At 36.7% G+C, this 20,944-nt stretch overlaps 1 protein-coding gene across 1 annotated transcript in view; it reads left to right on the top strand.

The window, feature by feature from the left end:
* Nucleotides 1-20,944, top strand: part of tai (basic helix-loop-helix family member taiman) — a 316,899-nt gene that overhangs the window by 291,651 nt on the left and 4,304 nt on the right. Inside the window, exons 17-23 of the mRNA XM_071598061.1 lie at nt 701-912; nt 2,057-2,213; nt 3,138-3,299; nt 4,287-4,641; nt 9,640-10,161; nt 17,044-17,289; nt 19,064-19,242. Coding sequence (XP_071454162.1) covers nt 701-912; nt 2,057-2,213; nt 3,138-3,299; nt 4,287-4,641; nt 9,640-10,161; nt 17,044-17,289; nt 19,064-19,242 — 1,833 coding nt within the window. The remainder of the gene's footprint in view (nt 1-700; nt 913-2,056; nt 2,214-3,137; nt 3,300-4,286; nt 4,642-9,639; nt 10,162-17,043; nt 17,290-19,063; nt 19,243-20,944) is intronic.

Here is a 20,944-nt window from a genome sequence, read left to right as displayed (position 1 = left end):
ACTGCAGGAACTGTGAATCTTGGATGTACTCAAAATCTCTCTACTTTTGAGAATTGTAGATAGATTTTCAATGCATAAAAGTACTTGAAATAAATATCGATTATCTACCACCCCAAAAATGTTGCTAAAAGTTATATAAATACATATCTTCTAGTCCTTATTACCTAAGAGCGTCCATTTAACAAAGGTTGACGAGTAATTTAGATTAATTCCCTAAAATCAACTGAGCAGCATTTAATAATTACCAAAAAACTGTAGTATGGACTTATGCACAAGATATGTAAAAATATCAGAAAGGTGTAGTAAAAATTCAGGGGTTGACCTAAATATGAGATCAACCTAGACAAAAGTACATAAGGTATATTTGTAAATATTATAATATCCATCAAATGAAAGAGAGAAGTACTTTTCTGAAGCCTGAATGTGAAATTGATGTCGAATAGTTTATGAATGAAGTAAATTTTATTTTATATTAAAATAATATGGGTTAAATTCATTGAACTGATCTGAGATGAAAATGCCATGTGGTCCTTAAGAATGATCATTTAAACCCATGTTAATGGCTGTGCCTCAAAATTTCCAGGCTAGCCTAGCTATCTCAGTTTCCATAAGCAAAGTGTTACCTCAGAATGTGGATTCTTGAAGGGTCATTTCAGTATGACTAGGCATGGATTTAAAATGCTTGTTTTGCTTGTTTCAGCGTTCAACTAGTGTTCCAGACTCGCAGCTCTCGCCTGGCTATGGGGCCTCAGGGATGTTGGGCAGTCCATTAGGTAGCGGTGCAGGGCCTCAGATCTCACCTGGAAGTGTGCAGCAGCAAAGGATGAATCAGCAGCAGTCACAGCAGCCTCCGTATTCACCTCATGCACAGCTTCCTTCTCCGTTGGGCCAGCAGGGTTTCTCACCAGCTGGGTAAGCATGGATTTAGGTTTGCCTTTATGAGGTTTAATTTCTTATATACCTCATTGTTATCAGTCAGGACCTAAGATAAACAGTTATCGCTAATTTTGTCTATTTAAAACATAAATGCATTGTTTTTGAGCAGTTCAAAGAAAGTTACATTCACTACTGTATGACTCCTGTATCAATTGCTGCAATATGGGAGTCAAAATAGGTTAGGTTGATTACAAAATGTTACAAAATCATATATATCAGAAAACAACACAATGGTGTATAGCATGCCTCCTTATTTAAAGAAAAAAATTTGATTTAAAAAATAATATTTGGAATAAAAGAATTCCTTATTTTTTTTAATTGGAGTTTTATATTTTTATAGTAGTATAAGCTTTATAGCATAGTGGTAGAAATTACAAATAGTTATGAATTTTGGACGCAGAGAACAAAACTAAACTAAAAAAACACTAGCACTTCCAAAAGAACAAAATGGAACAGCAGGCAAAGAAACTAAATTGAAGAGGATAGCAAATTTATTTTCTACATTTGACCCATTATCATCAATTCTAAATGTACCATCAAATTGAACATCGACATTTATAGGAATCATCATAATTCTGCCCATATTTTGACTATTCCCTAACCGATATACTGTTACATGGTCAAAGGTAACAACAGCCCTTCATAGAGAATTGAAGATATTATTACGTATTATGTAATAAATGGAAGAACATTCAAATTCATCTCAGTGTTTTCTTTAATCATCTTTAACCACTTCATATTACCTTATATTTTCCCAAGAAGAAGACACATGCCATTTACACTATAATTAGCACTAACTCTATGGGTAAGATAAATGGTCTGTGGTTGAACAAACCAACTCAACAATATTACCAAATCTTGTGCCAAACGGTATGCCCCCAGTTCCAATGCAATTTATTCTATACTGATGTGATAATAGAAATATGATTTAACTAGGAGCACTAGCATTAAATTAGGAGGGAATATAATCACAGAAAATGTACACTTTGCACTTCTAGGAATCACGGGACCATCCCTGTCATACTTTATCATAACTTGTTTTTAATGGAAATAGCCTTTGGATGTTGGTTGTGATTCTTTGACCATTATTTTGATCTTGTTCCAACTCTAATCCCAACAGGTCAGGCTTAGGTGGTTTTGGTCAGAGCCAGGGGAATGGTGGTCCTCAGGCAAGGCTATCTCCCCACCAATCTCAAGGTTCAAATAATATAGGTGGAGGGGGAGGAGGAGGGTTACCATCCTTCCAGCAGTCGCAACTCTCCCCACGCATTCCTCAGGTAAGCCTATTGGATAATATTCTGCTATTCGCTAATCATACTCTTTACTATAACCCCTCATGATTGAAACCATGGATTTGCCACAATGAACAAATTCACCAAATTCTGCTGAAGATTTTTCAGCAAATTAAGTAAAAATTGATTATGTAAAAGAAATTGATCAGACATGAGACCAGTCAACTGATGTGCTAAAGTTGTTATCGGTTTCAGTAAGTGCCACTTGTTTTGATTTTTGTACAATTTATTTTCCTTCTAAAGTATAATTCTCCATAAGAATTTCCATTAAATAACATTTTGGAATGAGTATTCTATGACAGTGATGTAGCATTTATCATTTCAGAGCATTTTGACATGTTGTCATTGGGATTTGGAGTGCATTTTCCCCTATCATATGCTACCGAGGGCATTTTTCTTATTTCATATTTTGGCAATGGATTTTATCTTGTGGTCTGATGGATGGAAATAGTCTAGTCTTGCAAATGAAGTAGCTGTCTTTTTTTTCTGAAATTTATATGTGTCAATTGGAGAGATTTTTCTCCACGACACTGTCAATCTTACTTGTTTAATCAGTATATTTTGGAAATTATGTGTGTAATTTTTCTTAAAGAAGCAGTAGAATGCAATTAATTTAAATGATAAAATATGTGGTATGAATTAATTATTTAATGTCTTTTAATTTGATCTGGTAATTCAAGTGACTTCAAGATGTGTGTGTCATACTCAAGTCCATGCTAAAGTTGTGTCTATCTTAAAAAATGGTTTGGAAGAAAGTAACATGGAAAAGTAGCTAACTATTAAAGGGAATTTAATTCTCTTGTGGGATGTTTTTTCTTCCTTCCTGGGTAGATATTTTGAAATAGTAGTTTGATGTAAGAAGTGGCCACCACCAATTATTTATAAATAACCCTTTCCAATGCTTTGCAGCTTCAGGGAGGTTACAATTCTGGGAGTGTGATGGGAGCACCTGGAGGGGGCTCCAGTGGTGGGAGTGGTGGTGGTGCTGGTGTTGTTGGCTGGACACAGGCTCAGGTCGCACGGCTCAGCTTGCAGCAACAGCAAAATCCCATGCTCAATGCTCAACTCACGGTAAGAAGAGAGCAAATATTCACTCGTGAAACGGACATAAAGCATCACTCCTCTCCCTAAGATTTTTGCGTAGATGAATCCCCAAAATTCATTTGATGAAACCCTCATTTCTGTATTGTTATCCCTCAGTTATTTCAAAATGGTTACATTTTTTTCCATTAGATCCATGTTAGAGTGGCAAAGGTGATGTGCTTTCTTTTGCCCAACGTTAAGCCCTGACAATTTTTAGATAAGGCTGCTTAACTCTTATGTGAGATCACTTAAATGATATTGTTGAGATAACTTTATGGGGAGCCTCATGGTTCATTTATCAGTGATCTCTGTGTAGGCAAGAGTATCTTCAGCAAAGTTAATTGAATTCGTGAATAATACTCATATTTAAGTCTATAGGAAAAACCCAAGAAGTTCAGCAAGTTTGCAGTATGTCACCCACACATTTTGTATCTATAATGACTGTTATTTAAATTTGGAAGAGATGGGCAAACCCTGGGATTAAAATGGGAAAAAAAGCGACAGTGAATGTAGTATTATTTGCCAAATGACCTTCCAGTCATTAAGAAAAGAGAGGAAGGCATTGAAAGAATCATATTCTGAATTGAAAATATTGTCAAAAATGCAACCATTATGAATATCCATTCCAGAAAATGAAATGATGGCTTTTCAAGGAAAATATACTTAATATACGTTAAATGCAGAATATGAAGAACTGCTATGCAATAACATTGCACACAACAGTTAATTAAGGACATAGGCAAAATAAACAAAAAAACTCTGTTTATTTGGCCTATGGCTCCTGGGGCCTCCTTGTGTAACCTTCCCTTCTATTTATCCTTCTGTATTATTTCTGTACCCTTATGTTATCGACTGATTACCATGAAGTTTTTTGCAGAGCCAAATTTGAGTCTTACCAGACTGCTTGATCTGAAAATAAAGTCTTTAGCATTGTCGTTTGTTTTGTTGAACTAAATGATTTCACTTGATCGACAGGGTAACTACGGAGGTGGGGGAGGAGGTGGTGGTGGTGCCGTAGGGGGCCGAGGGGGCTACCTTCCTCAGCAGAGGCAGCAGCAGCAGGGGGGAGGTCGTCCTCTGTCCAGTGGTGGGGCAAGCGGCCAGGCCACACAGAGGGGTTCACAATCCCAGCAACAACAGCAGCAGCAGCAACAACAACAGCCGCAGCAGCAGCAACACACTCCGTACCTCATGGAGGGGTTTCCGGGTTCGGTCTCACCCCCAAACAACACCCTCGCCTACCAAACTCAGCAGCAACAACAGTTCCAGCAGCAACTGCGTCTGCAGAGAGCCATCAGCGCCCCAGGTGCACCCAACTCATCCTCCCAGGGTAAGTCTTTCAACTTTGCGGATGGGAATTTATAGAGAGAAAGAAAGAGAAAAAATGTCCTCATTAACTTTCATAATCCCTCTCTCCATCTGTATTATCTAAAAATGTTCTCTTAATCCATTTTTTTAATCATTATAATGATTTTTGTTCCATAGCCAAGTGTTCAGTTAAACTTTTCCATTTCAGTTTTCACTCACGGTCTATTATTATTATTTTTAAACACAATGCTTTTCTCCTCCCACCGGAATCTTTCTTGGAGCTTTGATGATATTGTTTTCACTCCCTTTGTCTCTCGCTTGCGTTACATCCAGTGCCCTTGCGGGTGCAATAACTATAATCACTCTTGTCTCATGCGCTGTGGGTCAAGAGAGCCCATCACGTCTTCTTTCCTTACCCAGCCTAACATTTTTGCACTTTGAAATTGAGCGTACGGCATGCTATCACAAAGAGGGAAAACAGAATATACTGGAAAACTTCTCATGGCTGTCAATTGCAGTACAGTCCTTACTGTAATCAAAGATGATTGGTTTTTTTTTTACTTGTTTGTTTGCCAAACTTGTATAAAGTGTGGATTTTTTTGTAGTTACAAAACATTGCTTTATCCCATAATTGCAGAATTGTTTTAAGCTTTCCTCAGCACTCTTAAATAATTAATTTGCTTCCTTTTTAACCAATTTCTTATTTTTTTATATTTTGCGAGTGATGTTTGCTGCAAAGATTGTGCTGACCTGAATATGGACATATTTCCACAGTCTACCATGGATAGCTGTCCTTTACCTTCTTTCTTTTTCGAGTGTTTTTTTTTTTTGGCTGGTACACACTGGCCCTGTGATATTTTTTATTGTTCCTTTGCCATTTTATTTTCTAGGAGTTTTCCCTTTTTGTTTTCTGGAGATGTGTGTTTGAAGCTGTTGCCATTATACTTTTTTTTTTTCAAGTCTCTCTTCCGCACATAGATGCCAATCCAGTATAAAGGGAGTTTTGAAACAGGCCCCAATGGAAGGATAAATGTTGATTCATATGAATATATTTTACAGTGCTGTGCATAAGACACTTTCCTGGTTATCACAGGTGGCAGTGATCATAGGTAGGAATTGGTGCTGAGGAAATATGCGATGAACCTTGCTTCTTCGGAATCTGATGCTTTGGAGTCCGTGGTTATTTAGCAACCAGTGTGAGTGATGCACACTCCGCGGATGGGTTCAAATGGAGTGGTGATGTGATATTTGCAAAAGAATTTATTTTTTTTGTAAGATAAAGCATGGTTTGTAACTTCTCTTGCGTGTGTATTAATTTTTTCATCTGATGCTAATGTTTACATCTTGTAAGACTAAAAAAAAAAGAAAATATTTTTCTCTCTTTTTACCAGTTTGTGCACTCAAAAAGTAGTTATTTTTCTCTAGAGTGGCTGTTTTGTTCGAATCTTTTGTTGTAGTCATTCATTAGCAGCTGAGAGATTTTTACTTGTACATTATTATCATCCTTATTATTATTATTATTAAAATTTTTGGTTTCTTCAGTGATGAATTTTGCGAGGCTCAGAGTAACTAAAGTTTTCTAAGAGTCCGATGGGATTCATGCTGCCTTGGCCTCCATGCACGGAAAGTACATTTTTTGCACTGTAATGCAGTTGAGTTTTTATTTGAATCTTTAAATGGATTTTATTATTGTTAGTGAGGCCTATTTAGAGAGAGGAAGTTTTGAAAGAGTCACTAGTTTTTGGACAGGCCAATTATGAGAAATAAATTAAAATTTTCCGTGTTTTTTTGCCTGTGTAATTCTCTAGTACTTACCATGTGTACAGTAATTTTTTCATACTAGAAGGCTGTGTTTTTTTTTTTAATAGTTGATAAAAACTTCACTTAATTCTTGCATGAAGTACATTAGATGAATATTTTTATGCAATTTTGTTGGTAATGAAATTTTTGAACCTAAGTATGCTACCTTTGCACCCCTGAGATTTAATCCTTTTATTTACCCTGTTACCCTAAATACCCATACCTTTTTTTTTTGAGTCCAGACCATCCTGTTTTTTTACTCAAGGTACCCCCCCCTCCACCCTTAAACCTATTTACATTGGTGTTTTGGTTTAAGGATTGCAATAGTGCGTCCTTTATGCAAACAATAGATTCTCGAACCCATCCTAAAGAAACCTAGATTATGTTCAAAATGTGACTGCAAGAAATTTCTTCTCATTAACTGCAGTGAAACTTTATTAGCATGTTCCTTGATAGTGTAATCCCCTGTTTATGACTACCAATTTGAAATCCCTTTTGGATTCATAACCCTGGATACCGTGCAATCAAAAGTTATCATCAGCATGTTTTAGTGCTATCTCTCCCCCCCACCACCACCACCACCACTACCCTTATTCCGTGAGCTCAAGTTACAAAAGCCCACGATTGTAATTTTTATTGCCTAGCACGATTTTTTTCTTGAGTATCTGGTTTCATCCAAATCAATTTCATTGCTTGCCTTATTGGAATAATAGGCTGAGTCACAATCAAAGTTGGTTGTGTTATGTCACATGAGGAACGCATAATCCATTCTGTATGAAATTCCTGCATCTCCCCTTCAGATAGGTTTGCCTTTTGTAAGTTTCCCTTTTTTGTCGTCATTAGTTAAAAGGAATAATATATTAATAATAATTAATGTCCTTCACCATATTATGCACAGAGATCCCCTCACACCTAATTGTACTCATAGTTGTAATGCAAAATGTGATGGAAGTCAGTTATAATTTATTCTTCAGAAAGCTGCCTTACATTATATACCATATTCTGGTGTTTTATGTAGCATTTGATTTTCTTGATTTTTGATAAACTTACTCATTTACCTGTAATGGATTCTCAAAGTAAAGAATTGCAAGTTTGATCACTTGATCCATTTGAAGACAAATTTTGTGTCTATCCTGAGCTTTTAAACTGCTGTTGGTGGATTCACATTTGAGTGGCACATTTTTGTAGGCAAGTTCCTGGTGTGATCCTGAGAAATTGGTTTTGTGTTGCATTGGAACTCTCCCAACTATCATGATGATTTTTTTTTTTTGAAATTGGTGGATTCAGTTAATGTGCATACATGAGATAATTAATTCACTTTTAATAGAGTGGTGTTGAACAATGAAGCAAGATATTTAAGCCCAAAATCTAATGTTATGTCAGAAGAATTTAGGTGTGGTTTAAATTAATCTTCTGAAATTGGAAATCTTGATGGTATTGGGTTCCCTGGTTTCTATTGCTCAGTGCGTTTTGGAATAGTGAATGTTCAACTGCCAACATGAATGAGTCCTCCCAATTAGTATGTGTGTGTGTGTGTGTGAAAATACAGTGTTTTAAGAACATGCTAATGAAGTTTCACTGAAAGGTTTTTGGTGTGATATATTATTTTGCCAACGTCTGCCGGACAAATTGGTTTGTGAATATTTAACTAATTTTTTTCAATTACCTTGAGTAATGAGAGCTTGTATAAAATAGCCAAGTATTCAACAAATTAACTGTTCCTATTAATTGTAAAAAATATATATATCACTTTGCTTGGTCAATGAATGTAAATTTCCTTGGCCCCTGATTGAGAAGTGTATTGTGTGTGTTTCCAGTCAGGGACTCTTATGAAGTTTCTTGTGTTGCAAACATTGGCTGAAAAGAGTTTTTTTAACTTTTAAAATTCAATTGCTGATGGTGATACACCATGCCCTGGGTGCATGCTGTTTTCCCAGTTACTACCAAAATGCCAGTGTTAATATGCTTCTCCTATTTCTTCATGCTTTCCTGCCCTAATACTTGATCATTTACCCTGAAACATATTAACCTTCCAAAATCCTGACCATCCTTACAAAGAAGCACCATTCCATGTTCTCGAAAATGGGATCGTTCACTCCTACACAAATATGGATGCACAGAATAACTGTTTTCTGTTGAAGTTCATTTCCTTATTAAGTTTCTTGGCTCATTTAATGAAAAAGCCGTGGAAACCAAAAGTTATCCCTAACTATGGGATGACTATAAATTTATATGATTGATGTCTCTGACGTAAAATGGGATTGACAGCCTTCATCTTCTGAGAAAGGGTCATGAAAGGCTGAACTGACCAGTAGTCCTGGCGATGTGATGAAAGAAGCTATGTACATAATAGACCTCTGTTTTCCACAGTTTTATTTTTTTATAAGCATTACAATGCTCTGACACGTCTATAGCTCGAAAACTAAGCAAATAGATTGGTGGGCTGAAAAGTTCCATGTTTTACTCTTTCAAATGGGCAGACCTGGGTGACATGGTAGCCTTTTGTGGGTAGTGCGATCAGCTGCTAATTTAGAAGGCCCTGGATCAAATTTGGATGACCTTAAGCTCCACCTGCATTATATATTTGGATACCGGGTCCTGGAAAACCATTGGTGGTACAGGGAAAGGAACTGGCTCCCTTAGACTGAATGTATGAATTTCACTTACCATTGGGTTCCTAGGCTACCGTCACCTATGAAATCGAATTTTGGGTTGAACGCTGTGATGGTGGAATGTTAATAACGACACAGCCGGAATATTTCAAAGCAATGGAAATTGGATATGAACAGAGAAGTCAAGACCAAATCAAAAGAGTTAAGATAAATTCACCAGAGGGCAGGTTAATTAAAGAACTCCTTTTCTCTCTCAGACTCAATACAATAAGGGTTTGTAACTGTAGAATGTGACATTCACTGTTGCAAATTAAAGTCAATATGCAGGGGTTGATCACTGTGGCAAAAGTATGTTTCAAATCGTCAACAAGAGATTGATAGATAATCATTTAGAAAATGGGTGAACGAGCCCATTTATACGTCTCGAGAACCCTCTTAAAGTCTCTCTCTTCCACCCCACCCCTCCTCTTATCCTCTTCCTCCATTTATTTTTACTCATCATTTTTTACCAACAAATTATTCCCAAGCAGCATAAGGTAAAAAAAAAGGTGATGCAGGTGTTTTGTGTCCAAAATCTACTTACACTTTGTGACATCTCCCCGTTGCAGGTGGAGTAAATTCCCCACGGCATTATGGGGCGAGCAAGGACCGCTCCTCTCTCCTCCTCTCCCCACCGCAGCCCCCTCCTGGCCACCACCCTCCCGTCTACCACCACCCACCGCCGCCCCCTCCTCCCCCTCAAACCCATCCCCCCCACTACCTCCAGGGTGGCGGTGACACGAGGTGTGGGGGGGGCCAAATGTTCCACCCGGGCCTCCACCACCCCCACCCCATGTCGCACGTCAACCACCTGTCCCACCACCCATCCCACCACCCGCCCCACCTCGCCGGACACCCACCCCACCTCCAGCACCATCACCACCCCCACCACCACCACCAGCAGGCCGCCCCTCCTTACCCCCTCGGGGGGGGGGCCCAGCCCATCGCGCCTCACACGCCTACCTCACCCCTCCCGCACCAGTCCCCCCACGACCCCAACTTTTGTATGGGTCGACACGTTTCTCAAATATATGGTGGCATTGGCGGGTGCGAGAGGACTCGACCCGGGCCGGCCAATCAGCAGCCAGGTGGTAAGTCATGTGATGACCGCCACTCGGACTGTGTCCTGGTCACCCTTGAAAGAAATATCCCCCCTCTCTCTCTCTCTCCTCCCAATCTGACCCACACTCTCCTTCCCTCCTACCCGGACCCTTCGGAGTATGTCTCTGTTTCTCTACCTCCGATGCCTCGTTCGCATTACCACCTTCTAATTGTGGTGAGGAGTATTGCCAATGAATTCGAGTAAGCTTTGCTCATGATTTGAAAAGATATCGTGCAATTTTAATACTGTTTTCAGATTCAATTGGTCAGATTGGAATCATAAACCCCCTCATTAAATACTTGTTTATTCATAATCTCTCAAGCCAACATTTTAGTGAATATAGAGGGTTTGCTTTTCTGTGGGTAGTCCATTTTGCATAACAGTTGGCGAGGTTCATCCCTTTCTCTACTCTGATGTCATTTTAAATGTGTGTTAATGGCCTAGCTAGACATAATCTTGTCCTAGTGTAATCATTGAATGTGCATTTCTCAAAGTTACTGATGCTTTTGCACAGTTGCAGAAAGATGGTTTTCATTTTGTTGGCCTTTTTAACTTGGATCTTGGCAGAAATATTTTTTATGTTTTTTGGCACTAACCAGCCAATGATAACTTCAAGTGTTGTTGCAAATTGCACCCACTAGAAGGTTATGATGCGATCGAGGTGCATAATAAAGAGTTCCTCCCCTCCCCTTTTTTCTTTTTCCCCCCATTTCCCCTTCCTACCCTGCCCATCTTGACCGTTCTCACCTTAGGGAAACCATGTTTTCTAAACGCTTGAGCCATTTAAAAACGTAGAAATCCCTTCCCTTTTTCCACTATGCTGTTGCTTCTCCTTTTCCAGTAGCATCGTGCTTGTTTCCCTTTTCTTCATGGCACTTGTATGTATGGCAAATATTTTTTGTTTGGAAATACTCTTTTGCTGTGGCCCTTTTTATTAATGCTTCGGTTTATTGGAAGTAAGATGTAAAATTATTGGTTTTCATGTGGACTGGCTGGTATACAAAATGTATCATCAAATTGCTATATTTTTTGCTGTAGAATATGTATGTATGATTTTGAAGTCATATGTATGCCATGTGGTGGCTGATCTAAGTTTTTAGGTAGTGCAAGACAATGCAGCTTTTTTTTGTGTTTTTTTTTAAATTTTAATATTATGTGGTGGATGTGAGTGTTGCATGCTTTCCCTGGAATATTCTTTTGTATTCACTGTTGTGGTATTGCTTGCTTGTGTAATGGGCTAAAAGACCAATGCTACATAATCCTTTATATCTTTTCTGATTCGCTTAAACATTACTGTTGTGTTATTCTCTTGTACTGTCTTTGTAGTAGTGTGAATGTGGTTCTTTGTGAACTGTTAATATGGATGGGTTTAGAGCTGTGTCACTAATGCTGATAAAATATTTGTGCATTGATTCTCATACCCTTTTTGAATTGGGTACAATAATCTGTGAAAACGTGTACATTTTTGAAACAGATTTCATTTGATATGATTTTTAACATTCTTTCGCTCACTCTTAGATTGATGGATCATTTTGGTTAGGACTAATGCAAAGGCAATGTTAAATGGTCATCAGCTAATATCCATGATAGCCTGCGGTTTAATATATTTTGCTTAAGTATTGATAGCGCCTCCTACTGTTATGCATAACCAACATCTCCGCCGCTTTTTTGTTTGTTGCATGTATCCGATTGACACCATGATTGTGGTTAGCACTGTTCCCCATTCCATTGTTGTAAACCTTTTTAAGTTTGACTTCTCTCTACCTTTGTGATGTGTGCTCCTTTTATTTCTTCAGACAAAAAACTAAGGCATACAAAATTCATGACACATTTGGCTTTAAAAATTAAATCTTGGGCCCTTCCATTATTTGGGTTTGACCCGAGTTTAGGTTTAATCTTATTTAACAAGCTCTGAAGTATCTTTTCTTTTTTGTTTACGAAAGGCCATCCATGCTTTATATCCTTAAATTTTGAAATTTATTTCATGGGCTGTATTTTTTTTAATTCAAGGAAAAGAAACTTCTCAAAGTTATTATTCAGCAACACATTATTAAACTAAATATTTGTGACTTGAGTTATTATTAATGTTCGAATTCAGAAATATAACGAAGAGGAATAAAAGTTGGATACAGGTTGAGTTTAGTGTTTTCATGCAACTAGTTGCAAAAATTATTTGCCATTAAATCTTATTTTGTATAATATGTTCTCCGGGGCACTTGCAAGGCCCGGTAAATGGTGTAAAAACGAATTATTCCTGCTATTTCAACCCTACAGCCTCACTTTTAATCATATAAAATTTAGTCTTGATTTAAGTTTTGAATTGAATATAATTACATGAAGCACAGACAATGTTTGTAATTCAATTAAATGTTTTTCTTTAGTATTGTCATCTGAGATAAGGAATATACAAGTGATCTTTATCAATTAAGAGATATACATCATTAGTAAACTCTTTATCATTTGTATTGTTCTATGTCGGTGTAACGTATTTGAAAAGAATTTGAGGGACCTTTGGTTCACAGATTTGGAGTGCCCAATTGCTTTGTTATCCTGTTTTTGACTTAACATCACACTAATCAATAATTGCTTAATTCATCTGGCGTTCAGTAACTTCTTTAGTAGTGCTTATCCTCATTCACACGTCCAGCTGCTTACGCTATCTATTCCGTTACCATACTAACTGTCCTACAGCTCCAGTTGCCCTTCTCCCTTCACTCACTCCTATCACCTCATGACCTTGTCAGTCTCAACCCGTTCATCTGTTCCATCCAATCCATTCCTGGAAACCCGGCCACCATCATCTCTGTCCATGTATTTTGTAAATAATAAAGAGCACTTTTTATCTCCTACCATTCCTCTGTAGCACCCCATTGTCAAGTACTGTCATCTCCATGCTTACATGACGATCTACGCCAAGAGTGTGATGCACCCGATGCCTTGATGCTGAGAAAAATGTAGTGTCTGCTTATTATTGTTCCCTTAACCTTCTAGTTGTCTCAAAACCAATGATTCCAAAGTTTAGTTTCCAAAGTCCAATCCTTTGAGATGAAACCACCAGCACCTTACCTGGCAATAAAGCGACACTGATTTTGATGACTTTATAGCTGGTCATCAGAAGTGTATCCACTTGTGGCAATGTCATTTTTTTTTTTTAGAGAGAGAGTACATATTTTCATTTTTACCAGATGCAATCTGTAGTTTTGTGTCCTGTCCTGTTGTGTGTTCTTACCACTCACATGCTGCTTTTTCCGCTATAGCTTTTGTTATGTGTTTCTTTTTTTTTCTAGTCATTTGTGTTGTACATAAGTTTTGCCATTGATATTTTAAAAAAAAGAAATAATAATTCATCTTTTTTGTGCTTTGTCCCATTTGCTGCACATGTGTGGTTGTGTGTGTATAGTTTGTGAGCCAAGTTTCGAAATGCATGCGAGCAGTGCTTTGATCATTTTCCTCTCTCATTTTTTTCCCTCTCAAAAGCAGTCGAAAAGACGCAGTGCAGGAGATTAAATTGAGTGGGTTGTGTTGTCCTTAGTTAGGCCTCTTTTGTTTCTACATGTGTGTGTGTTTGTGTGTGAATATGTATGTGTGTGTGTGTGAAACTGTTTTGTATGTGTGCGTGGACGTGTACATTTTTTTATGCATACTCACGTGTGAATATGTCTTGATGTATTATTGATGCTAGTTTGATATGTAAAATTTGGGGAATTGTCCCTGCTGAGAGGCAGAATTTGGAAATCATCTCGTTAATCCATACATTGCCTTGGTTATGGAGCTCCTGCATGGAAAAACACTTGACGAGAGCCTCCCAATGTGTGGTGTATAAGGTAGATGGAGGGGAGTCGAAAACTCAAAAAACAGGTACTTGTGGGGCAATGTAAAAATGAGGGCATTTAAGAAAAGTTGTGGGAATTGCACGGTTGTGTATTTATTTAGTGAAGCTGTTGATTTAAGTATCATGTGTCAGTCAATGATTTCCTCTCCTTGCTCACTGCCTCATTTTTATGTTCATACCCAAATAGCCGCTGCTTGTTTCGAGGGAGCTATAGGTAAAGAATGGTGGAAAGAAATTCTTTAGTTTATAGAGCACTATTGGGCAATATAATACATGAATTATGCCATTATAGAAGTAGACTTGGGGCATAAAGTCAAGGAAAACATGTTTGGTGCTTCCATCATAGTGTGAGTCCAGGATGGCTTCGTAGAGATTTATTTGTCAAAGAGTTCAGAGTTTTTCTCTTTGCCAGTGATAAGTATCACTGAGTTCCTATAATGTGAATATAGCATTAAAGTTCTCTCATGCCTCAGGGAGGAGTTTTAATTTTTTTTTGTCGGGGCCAGTGGTATTTTTTTTTTTTTTAACATTTACTAGCAGATAATTGTTGTGATTTGAGAATGCCTATCAATGAAAACTATTGTCCCACTGTCCTTTACCTTTTGTTGTAAAATATTTAAGTCTAAATTCATCTGATGTTTGCAGGGATACAATCTCTTCTGGTTTATTATTTTGCAAAGGCTTATAATCATGTTAAAAAAGCAAACCTATATTAGTGTTTATCCACCTGCTGATGACTGTGGTGTACATGTTTTGTGGTAAAACTTCTCATTTATGCATTCTTTTTTCACATATTTGTATCACTTATAAAAAGATAAGACTTTTTAGTACCTTGCCAGTCCATGTGTGTACAGTCCTGGAGTATTAGTTTGGGATAAGAAAACTTACATGACCCTGAAATGAGAAAGCAACCAAAGTTCATCTCGATAGAAATATTTTACAGCTTTATGTATATGTGTATGTTTGTTATGTCAGTTTTTCAAACAAAAATCCTGGTTTTAAAGATTAAATCATTCTTTAGATCAATGTGGGAGGCACAAATAAATGGCAGTTAGAGCCTTGCTGCTGGTTTAGTTATTCCTTCATAGCTATACTGCCAAGGGTACAGAAGGAGGATACCTATGTGGTATCACTATTCCATATTTTGATAAAGAAACTGAACAAATATTCATTCTGTTCCAAAGTTTCCATGCATTTTATAACTATTTTGTTAAAGATGATGTTGATCATTTGAAAATTATAAAACTTGATTAATAGCTTTCAATTCATCATGACTGAAACTGAACTTAATTGATTAATATTGATGCAAAAAAGTATTTTGATTAATTGGGTTGATAGGGTTGAATTAGGAAATTTGGTTTTCATGTATGCGGCAGATAAGATCATTATTTCTGGTACTAATTTTTTCCCATTGTTCAGTCTGTAATAGCTTTGCCCTTGGTGCCATTTCTCTAATGCCCTCTGCACTGAAAAAGTATGATTTAATAAGTCGGTGATGTTAAATTTGTTTTTGACGTGAAAAGCTTTGGTTGGTTTCTCAGCTCATGCTCGATCATATCTGTGTGGGTGAATGTTGATGACTATAAGTCTGTGTGCATTGGCGCACTCTTTTTTGTGCTTGTTGCTATTGGCATGGGGAGGAGCAATCCCTGCCAATGTGTCTTGTGTACCCTTCATGGCACGTTATCTTTCACCACCACCTACTTCATGTCCCAATTGATTATTTTTAATGTCCCTTAATTAAAATACCTATAAAAATTCAGTTATTATAGAAGCCCTTAAAAAAAAATACCCTATCCCACCATTCTAAACTTAAGGTGTATAAACAGATTACTTGGTAATGACTTTCACGTCAACATGATTTTAAAATCTCTTGTCAGCATTACTTTTTTGCCAATTCAAAATGTAGCTAAACCTCATTTTGATATTTTGCCTCTTTAAATTTATTTTTTTTTCTTGAGCTACTCTATTTTATTTGCTGGTAAAACCTTGAATAAAGTTTAAATACTTGCATTTAATTTAATTTTGAAAGCTTAACTTTTTTTGTGTGTCTTCATTAATTGCTTGAGATCTTGAATACCCTAAGTTCAGTTAAATTGGAGGTTTAATAAAGTTTATGCTTGAACAGATGATTTATATGTTTCGTTTCATGTGAAACAAATATTCCCCAATTTTTTCTTATCATTAGAGAGCGATCTTTAACCAAATTTTTTGCTACAACTATTTGTGATGTGCGAAGTCAAGAAAATTTTTTAGCAAAAGTCTAAGGATTTCATCTATGTAAAATTCAAGCTCTGGCATAGTTCAATACCTATTTTTAGTGCAATTGCAAAATAATTAATTTTGTCGCTTAGGTTTCAAAAATAATGATCATTGTTACCACACTATTAATTTAGTTCTTATTTAAAAAAAACATCATTTGTTTGTTCTTTGTGAATATAAATGTATAGAACACATTGGAATATGATTTGCAAGCATTTATCTTTTCTCTATTTTGGAACACGTCAAAATTTTCCTCACTTATCACCAGGTTTCTGTTTAAAAACTTCTCCAATGGAAAAGATTTTGATTTTTTTTTCCGCAGAAAGATGATTATTTCTAATTTTAACTCTCATAGTTGATTCTTTTTCTTGTGTATTACATTTGTTTTGCAATCAGTTTTGATCAGAATGAGCTAGATGAGATTTTTCTTCTTTTGAAGAGGTTTGCCCATGAGAGAGGCTGGTGAAGTTGTAAGTCAGCCATTGTGATATTTGCAAAAAAAAATGTCATTCACGTTTAAGAATGGGAGAGGTAACAATTGTTTTGATCAGGTCAGGTTCCAACTCATATGGATCTAAGTCTTATTGACAGTTAGTTGGCTTTTCATATAGCATTTGCATATTAGCAGGGTCATTTCTCCAACATATATCCATCTGTTCACGTGTCGACTTTGTTAAGCTTCATAAGGGGAAGGAAAAGTAAAAAAGTCTCCACCTCCACGAGAGTCAATTCAGTTGTCCTACACACATGCCCTCTCCACCTTTCCTCCCCATCCAGGTGGTGGCAGCAATGGTGGTGGGGCCGGCATGACCTCGGAGTATGTCCGCCAGGAACTGAGGGCCATCGTGGGTGCTCGTACTCAGCAGCACCAACACCAAACATCTCCCGTGGGTGCCCAGGGGAACCTTTCCAATCAGGGACAACACCAACACAACATGCGGCAGCAGCAACAGCAGCTGGTGCAGTCAGTTAGTCCGACAGGTCTGGAAGCCCTGGGTCTTTCGTTCGAGATACCAACTTCTGGTAAGTATTCTGTGAATGAGAGATGAGTTACTGTCCTGCTTTCTTCACTCAAGTGCCCTCTGGTTGCCAACCGAATGTGTAGCAGTGTATTTATAGCTGTGTTATTGCCTTAAATTTTCTTCTTTGTAATTTCCACAAACACTTAGCAATAAATGGTAACATTAAAATATTAAAAGAAAAAACTTAGATATGGCAAGCCATTGAAGTATTGAGGGAAACTCGTTACATTTATTTTGAACTTACTTCTTACTCTAGTTTACAGCTACATTTTCTTTATAGTGGAAATGCTCATCTAATTCATAAAAAGTTATAGCATTTGCGAAGTTGGCAGTATGGCTGTAGCATCTGAATAAATATGGGAATAGTGTTCATTTCTGTTTTCACTGCAGGTACTGTTTTTACAGCTGGTGAATTGTGTGCTTAATTTAAGACAATAATTTCATGTAGTTTACAGTTATGTTGAATCTTCAGAGAATATTTCTAAGGCACTTGCATCCGTTATTTCTTATGAAATAATGGAGTGCAGATTGAAAATTTAAAATTAGGATAAAAGATGAAAAGTAAAAAAAAAATTTTAGTGATGCTGGTGTTTGTGTGCATCTTCCATGTGGAATGTTTTCTGGCAAATAGAGGATCTGTTTAAAGAACAAAAGATGGGCTGAAAGTAAAAGAAAATTGAAAATGTTCTACTGCTTACAGTAAACTCAATTATTTGTTTGTGGATTATCAGTGAAATTCTTTCTTCCAAGCACCTCAAAAGTTATTAGCATTCAAGATATATGTATAAATTCATTCATCGACAAAAAGCTTTGCGAAAGTGATGTGGATGGTAGTTTTGGACCTTTCACTGGCACAACCAATTTGAGTTCGCATTTGTTTACCTTGTACCTTAACCCTTAACTGCACAAGTTTAGCTTGAAATTTTTTATTGATTTAAGGATTGTTTAACAAGTGTATTGCAGCATTCAAAGAAGCTTTTCATTCTTCAGAGAGCAAACTGCTGGTACTGGTTTTTTGATTGAATAAGGGAAATTGTAAAATTTTCATAGCTATTTCACCGAATAAGCAAACTTTGTATTTTTTTCACAATAAACTTCATTTCCCTACTGCTGGTTTTGAAGTGAGGGTGGTATCGTCGGGTATCATAACCAGGTACAGGTATCAGTCAGGTACCTGATATTGCTGCCTATGCGTTGAAACCAGTAGTACTGAAATAAAGTTCATTGTGAACAAAATTAAAAGTTTGACTTATTCAGTGATCAGAAAATTTCACGAAGTTGAGTTTTTTCAGGTCTGAATTGAATTCCTTACAGCTATTTATTGACTTTTGCATAGTCATGAGTTTGCTTAGATGTATGACCTTTTTCAAGTACATTCTTAACCCACATCTTAATTTTGTAATATGATCTTGGGGCAGTCAAAATGTTTTTTTATTATTCAATCTTCTCATTCAGTGGACACAATATTTTTCGCTGAGTTGACCATGAAATTTTGACAAATTCCAATAAACTTTAAAATTTTAATGGGGTCATCCACTAAATGTGCATTACAATGCAGCAATTTCAGAGGGTAAAAATCATTCACCCTGACCGGGATTTGAACCCGAAATTGAAATCTCTTTTAAATATTCTGAAATTGTTGCAATGAAATTTGGGATTGGGTTGACATCGATGCATAAAGGATCATCAACATTCCCAAGTAAACTGTGGAGGAATGTAATCTGAATGTGGTTGCAAATAAACAGCAGTTGTCCCTCTTGAACTTTCCCTATTAGGTGGCCCTGAAGGTAGTCCAAAACTCTGGCCTGGCATAGGGGCAGACCTTGTCAGCGGAGGTGTTTCTTCTGGAGCATCAGCTGCCTCCCCATCGCCAGGGTTGAGCGGAGGTGGTGGAGGCTCCATGAGGTCCCCTCAGGGAAACAACAATGGGAACTCCTCAAATGGCACAGGCCGGGTGAGATACCCTAAATTACTCTGCTAAACAAAAATGCCTTTCGTCCTTAATCCCTGGGCTGTGGAAATGGTAAATAACAGTGGGTATGTAGCATGCTAATCAATAAGTTAGTCGATGCTTAGATTGTATGTAACATAGTGCATAGGAAGTGTTCCGCAATTACTCCGTCCGTCATCATAGTTTTGCCAATTTGTTAAATGCAGCGAAAAACCATGGGCACTCATGTAGTTTTTGAATTTTTTGTCAAGTTCAATCCACCTGGAGATAAAATTTAATCATTTTAGAATGCTGTGATGTTATCAAAACTGAAGTGAAAGAGACTGAAAAAAAAGATTCATCATTGTATTTATTTTCATTTTGATGCTCAAGTTTCAACGAGTTTTTTTGGTTCCACAATATGGTTACACACTGGTGACGCTAAATAAACACCATTGAGAAAGTACAGTAAAATCTTGATTATCCAAGTGCAGATTATCCAATAATAAAATTACAATTGTAGATATACTGAAACACTTAGAAACTTTGATATACTTTTTTAGAATTACAAAGATATTGGCTTTCTTAAAAGTTTTTAATTTCTCTAGATAAAAATTTACAAATAGTATTCCATGTTCCAATTTAAACATTTTTGTAGTGTCCATACTTAATCATTATTGTATCCCTTAAAGTCATTAGCCCTTAGAATTCCATATTCTCCTCCTTTATGGTGAGCAAATACATAATTTTACTATTCAACAAATGAGCTATTAACTATTTACGCTCTATTATTTTTATCAGTGTCCTTTGATGAACATAAATCCACACCAGTTTGTCAATATTTTTATTATACTTTTGTCAATATTCATCCTTCACCAGTCATTTGTTTTTTCCCGGGCTTCATGGTTGGTTTAGCTTTCTAAGGAAAATACTTGGTGCTATTTTCTCTTCATGAAAGTTTTGTGTTGTAAAACTGTAATTTCAATCATAAAAAAATGGCTGAAAAATGGTAAGAAAGATTTTCTTTCCATTGCTTAAAAAAACGCAAATTAATTGCAAGGAATGAAAAAAGGGAGTTTCTATGTATATTCTTTTTTTTATCACGACTATATATTCTGCATATTTCGGTTAACTGTGCTTTTCAATTATTCGTGCTTCATGATGCATCCATTAGCACAGATAATCAAGACTTTACTGTAGTAAATATCCTTTGGCTAGTCTTCAATTTAAAAAAAAGGAAAAGAAACTCTTGCATTGCCTCAAGTCTCAAAATTGGGAAATTTTATTTTAGTTAAAGTAGCACTATTTTGTGAGTTTCAAAGGAGCACTCTCGATTGCAAAGCACTTCAGGGTGTGTGGACCTTGAATGTTTTAGCTAGACATTTGTGGCTCTTTCTTCTAGTCGAATATCGGCATTATATTACACCACTATCCTATTTACCAACCCAGTCATATGATATCTAGTGTGTGCATGGATTCAGCAACAGAGAGGTGTAAAACATATTCACATTTTTATTGTAGTGTTGAATGATAAAATGAATTATAAAAATTTTAATGCATGGTAATATTTTTTAAAAGATTTTTTCCATAATTCAAAATTGAAAAAAAAAAACTTTCGGTATTAGCTGTACTTATGAAGCCACAGTGTTACAAAATAATACCTATCAATTCCTCCTGACTTAAAGTTTTAATGCAGTAATGTTCAATTCCTGAGATGTCATCCTGA

Source organism: Hetaerina americana, unplaced genomic scaffold (genome assembly GCF_022747635.1).
Source record: "Hetaerina americana unplaced genomic scaffold, ioHetAmer1.1.p SCAF_9, whole genome shotgun sequence".
NCBI classification, from domain to species: Eukaryota; Metazoa; Arthropoda; class Insecta; order Odonata; family Calopterygidae; genus Hetaerina; species Hetaerina americana.
Note: the sequence above shows the minus strand (reverse complement) of the source record. Positions and strands in the feature narration are given on the sequence as shown.